The sequence below is a fragment of the Octopus sinensis genome, linkage group LG30, assembly GCF_006345805.1.
Source record: "Octopus sinensis linkage group LG30, ASM634580v1, whole genome shotgun sequence".
In the NCBI taxonomy this organism is placed as follows: domain Eukaryota; kingdom Metazoa; phylum Mollusca; class Cephalopoda; order Octopoda; family Octopodidae; genus Octopus; species Octopus sinensis.
In genome coordinates, this window is record NC_043026.1 from 13,396,506 (window position 1) to 13,401,505 (window position 5,000).

General features: G+C 45.2%; 2 protein-coding genes across 3 annotated transcripts in view; both read left to right on the forward strand.

Annotated features, from left to right (window-relative positions):
- LOC115226502 (zinc finger protein 664-like) overlaps positions 1-4,270 on the forward strand; it is a 31,584-nt gene extending 27,314 nt beyond the window's left edge. The window contains exon 2 of the mRNA XM_029797496.2: positions 4,209-4,270. The gene's annotated coding sequence lies outside the window, so the exon portion shown is untranslated. The remainder of the gene's footprint in view (positions 1-4,208) is intronic.
- The window catches only part of LOC115226531 (acid sphingomyelinase-like phosphodiesterase 3b), a 20,131-nt gene that overhangs the window by 9,831 nt on the left and 5,300 nt on the right, over positions 1-5,000 (forward strand). For both annotated transcript variants that reach the window (XR_005004325.1, XM_029797531.2), the window contains exon 5: positions 4,713-4,887. Coding sequence is in view for 1 of the 2 variants with exons in the window: in XM_029797531.2 (XP_029653391.1) it covers positions 4,713-4,887 (175 nt within the window). In the remaining variant the exon portion in view is untranslated. The remainder of the gene's footprint in view (positions 1-4,712; positions 4,888-5,000) is intronic.

Here is a 5,000-nt window from a genome sequence, read left to right on the forward strand (position 1 = left end):
CCAGACTTCAGAGTTCTTTTACAGGCGCAGGAGTGGCTGTGTGGTAAGTAGCTTGCTAAACAACCACATGGTTCCGGGTTCAGTCCCACTGCGTGACACCTTGTGCAAGTGTCTTCTACTATAGCCTCGGGGCCAACCAAAGCCTTGTGAGTGGATTTGGTAGACGGAAACTGAAAGAAGCCCGTCGTATATATGTATCATCATCATCATCATCATCATCATCGTTTAACGTCCGCTTTCCATGCTAGCATGGGTTGGACGGTTCAACTGGGGTCTGGGAAGCCCGAAGGCTGCACCAGGCCAGTCAGATGTGGCAGGTTTTCTACAGCTGGATGCCCTTCCTAACGCCAACCACTCCGAGAGTGTAGTGGGTGATTTTATGTGCCACCGACACAGGTGCCAGACGAGGCTGGCAGACGGCCACGCTCGGATGGTGTGTTTTTTATGTGCCACCGACACAGGTGCCAGACGAGGCTGGCAGACGGCCACGCTCGGATGGTTGTTTTTTATGTGCCACCGACACAGGTGCCAGACGAGGCTGGCAGACGGCCACGCTCGGATGGTTTTTTTATGTGCCACCGACACAGGTGCCAGACGAGGCTGGCAGACGGCCACGCTCGGATGGTGTTTCTTATGTGTCACCGACACAGGTGCTAGACGAGGCTGGCGGACGGCCACGCTCGGATGGTGTTTGTTACGTGCCCTCAGCACGGAGGCCAGTCATTGCGGTACTGGCTACGGTCACGTTCGGATGGTTTTCTTATGTGCCACCGGCACTGGTACACAAGGATACAAATTCCATTGATGTTCATCTATTTTGATTTGGTTCGATTTGATTTGATACGATTCGATTCTATTCTCACTTGCCTCAACAGGTCTTCACAAGTGTCACAAGAAGGAAGGTATGCACAGGTGGACTGACTACGTCCCAGGTAGGGGCCACGGATTATGGCTTCACTAGTCTTGCCGGGTCTTCTCACGCACAGCATACTTCCATAGGTCTCGGTCTCTAGTCATTTCCATGGTGAGACCTAACGTCCGAAGGTCGTGCTTCACCACCTCGTCCCAGGTTTTCCTGGGTCTACCTCTTCCACGGGTTCCCTCAACTGCTAGGGATTGGCACTTTCTCACACACCTCTCTTCATCCATTCTCGCCACATGACCATACCAGCGCAATCGTCTCTCTTGCACACAACAACTGATGCTTCTTAGGTACAACATTTCTCTCAAGGTACTAACGCTCTGTCGAGTAAGTACACTGACATTACACATCCATCGGAGCATACTGGCTTCGTTCCTCACGAGCTTACGCATGTCCTCAGCAGTCACGGCCCATGTTTCACTGCCATGTAGCATAGCTGTTCGTACACATGCATCATACAGTCTGCCTTTTACTCTGAGCGAGAGGCCTTTAGTCACCAGCAGAGGTAAGAGCTCCCTAAACTTTGCCCAGGCTATTCTTATTCTAGCAGTTACACTTTCAGCGCACCCACCCCCACTACTGACTTGGTCACCTAGATAGCGGAAACTATCAACTACTTCTAGTTTTTCCCCCCGGAAAGTGACAGAAGTTGTTTTCTGCAGATTTTCGGAGGTCAGTGCTCCAGAGCACCTGCCACATACAAAAACTATCTTCCCAGTTAGCCTACCTTTGACATTGCTGCACCTCTTATGTGTCCATAGCTTACACTGGGTACATCTTATAGAGTTTCTACCTACACCTTTTCTACAGATCGAGCAGGGCCATCTTCCTGATGATATTTGTGGGTTTTCTACCTTTCTACTTATTAGTACTTTGGTTTTAGCTAGGTTGACTCTAAGGCCCCTCGATTCTAAACCCTCCTTCCACACCTGGAACTTCTCCTCCAGTTCTGATAGTGACTCAGCGATTAGAGCGAGGTCGTCAGCATAGAGGAGCTCCCAGGGGCAACCGTCTTGAATTCCTCCGTTATTGCCTGGAGGACTATGATAAATAGGAGGGGGCTGAGTACTGAACCCTGGTGGACCCCAACCTCTACTTTGAATTCTTCTGTGTACATGTTGCCAACTCTAACCTTACTTACGGCATCTCTGTACATGGCTTGCACAGCCCTCACCAGCCATTCATCTATCCCTAGTTTCCTCATTGACCACCAGATGAGGGATCGGGGGACCCTATCAAAGGCTTTCTCCATGTCAACAAAAGCCAGGTACAGGGGCTTATCCTTGGCTAGGTATTTCTCCTGCAGCTGCCTTACCAGGAATATAGCATCAGTGGTGCTTTTCCCTGGGACAAACCCAAACTGCATCTCATCTAAACTAACTCTCTCTCTAATTAGTTGGGCTAAGACCCTCTCCGTAACCTTCATTACCTGATCCAACAGCTTGATACCTCTGTAATTATTTGTATCCAGGGCATCACCTTTACCTTTGTAGCAGTTGACTAGTATGCTGCTACACCAGTCATTGGGTATGACTCCTTCGTGTATCACCTGGTTGACTATACGGGTGACTAGGTTATAGCCGACACTGCCAGATATTTTGAGCATCTCTGCAGTAATTCCTGATGGGCCTGGGGCTTTCCCTGTCTTCATGCTTCTAACTGCCTTAGCTACTACGGAACTATCAACTCGGATAGCTGGTCTCTGTTGGGTCAACATTTGCAGACTCTCTTTATCCCATTCATTTTCTTTATTCAGCAAACTTTCATAGTGGCATCTCCAAACCTCTCTCTTTGCATCCTCATTTAGCGCAAGTGAACCATCATCCATGCGAACACACTTCTCTCCTACCACATCACGATTCTCTCTCACACACTGTCTTGCAACACGAAATACCTCAAGTCTTTCATCCTCACGGCTCAGAACATTGGCAAATTTTTCTTATCCGCTTCCCCTCTGGCTATATAAACCTGTCTCCTAGCTTCCCTTTTGGCTGTCTGATACAATTCCTGCTACCACCGTTCTTCCAGTCCTTCCAAGCCTGTCTCTTTTGTCTAATAGCCCCGTCAACCACAGTGTTCCACCACCATGTTACTCTGGGTCGAGATGGTACTTTGCTCCATCCACAGATCTGGTCAGTGGCTGTCAGCAGATTGTCCCGTAGGAATCTCCAGTTGTCTTCCACATTAAGTGAAGCTATATCCCCTTCTATTTCGTCAGAGGCTTCGAGTAGTATGTCTCTAAATCTCTGTGCATTTGCAGGATCTTTAAGCTTCCAGACCCTTCTCCTCCAAGCTGGTCTTCTTCTGGGCGACCATTTAGCTCTGATCCTGAAGTCGCTAACTACTAATCTATGTTGGGGAGTACATTCTTCGCCTGGGAAGGTTTTGGCATTTATAATCAGCCCTCTTTCCCTTTTTCTGGCAAGGATGTAGTCAATCTGGCTGGTGTGTCTGCCAGAACGGTAGGTGACTAGGTATGTATGTTTGTGTGTCTGTGTTTGTCCCCCTAGCATTGCTTGACAACCGATGCTGGTGTGTTTACGTCCCCGTAACTTAGTGGTTCAGCAAAAGAGACCGATAGAATAAGTACTGGGATTACAAAAGAATAAGTCCCGGGGTCGAGTTGCTCGATTAAAGGCGGTGCTCCAGCATGGCCACAGTCAAAATGACTGAAACAAGTAAAAAGAGAAGAAAAAAGAGAGAGAGAGCTTAGAAAAACTGAAGGACTGCTGCAATAATGATGTGAATCTAGGAGGGGAATATGTTGAATAAAATCATAAGAATTGATCCACCTGCGTTTTCTTTTACTCAAAGCCAGGAACATTTTAGCATCTCCTCATGTATATATATATATATATATATATATATATATATATAAAAGGCTTCCAAATAAGGAAGCTTAGTGCTAGAGACACAAAGAGGGATAAATTCGTGGAAAGAATGAAATTCTATATGAATAATATTTTGTCTAATGACTAATTCGTCTTTTGTGCTAGGCCACTGGTAATAATAACTTATGTTGTTACCCTTTTTGATTATGTTTACATATTACTTGATAAATTTGTTCGTAAAATTTTTTACCGGCATGCTCTCTGTCGCCCGGTACGTTTTGCATCTGCGCGGAGGTTTGAAAAGTTAAGATATACAAACCGTTAGATCTACATGTGCTCTAACGCTCTGTGCATCAAGGATTAAGAAGGCTTCCCACTGACGAGCCTTGCCTCGGCAAACATATTCTGTCTGTTTTGCTAGAAAGAGGTAGAAACTGATCAGTCTGGGATATATCTTTAACCCTTTAGTGTTCAGATTATTCTATCAAACATAATGCTTATTGATTCCCATTGATTTGAATCAATCATGCATTATCTCATGTCTTCAAGATCTTGATGGTGTAATTACTTAATGTAGAATAACATTGTAGGGTAGGTGTGAGAGCCTGGATCTGGTCAGTTTGAACATAAAACAGATTAGCTATTTTGGCTGGATATGGCTGGTTTAAATACTAAAGGGTTAATGGTAAATGTTTTTGATTTTCATTCTTTCCACGAATTTATCCCTCTTTGTGTCACTAGCACTAAGCTCCCTTATTTGGGAGCCTTTTATTATATTTCTATATGAATAATATTTTGTCTAATGACTAATTCGTCTTTTGTGCTAGGCCACTGGTAATAATAACTTATGTTGTTACCCTTTTTGATTATGTTTACACATATATATATATATATATATATATATATATATATATATATATACATATATATAATGCATGATCACCCTGTTGTTATTGTAGGTGCTACTGATGGCGCATGTCCCACCCGGCATTTTCGAGAGACGTGCCTTCCTCCAGTGGATGCGACCAGACTTTAACGAGCAATTAGTGGACATCCTGTCTAACTACTCTGACACTGTTGACATGCAGATCTATGGACATGAACACACAGACACCTTCAGGTTGTTGTATAAAGGTAAGGCAGTATTGTTGTTGTTTGTTTGTTTGTTTGTTGAGCGCTTGGGAGAAGTCCGAAGCGTGGTCCTTTGCTATTCGCAAGACCTGTAGAAGAGAAAGCAGGTCAACCCC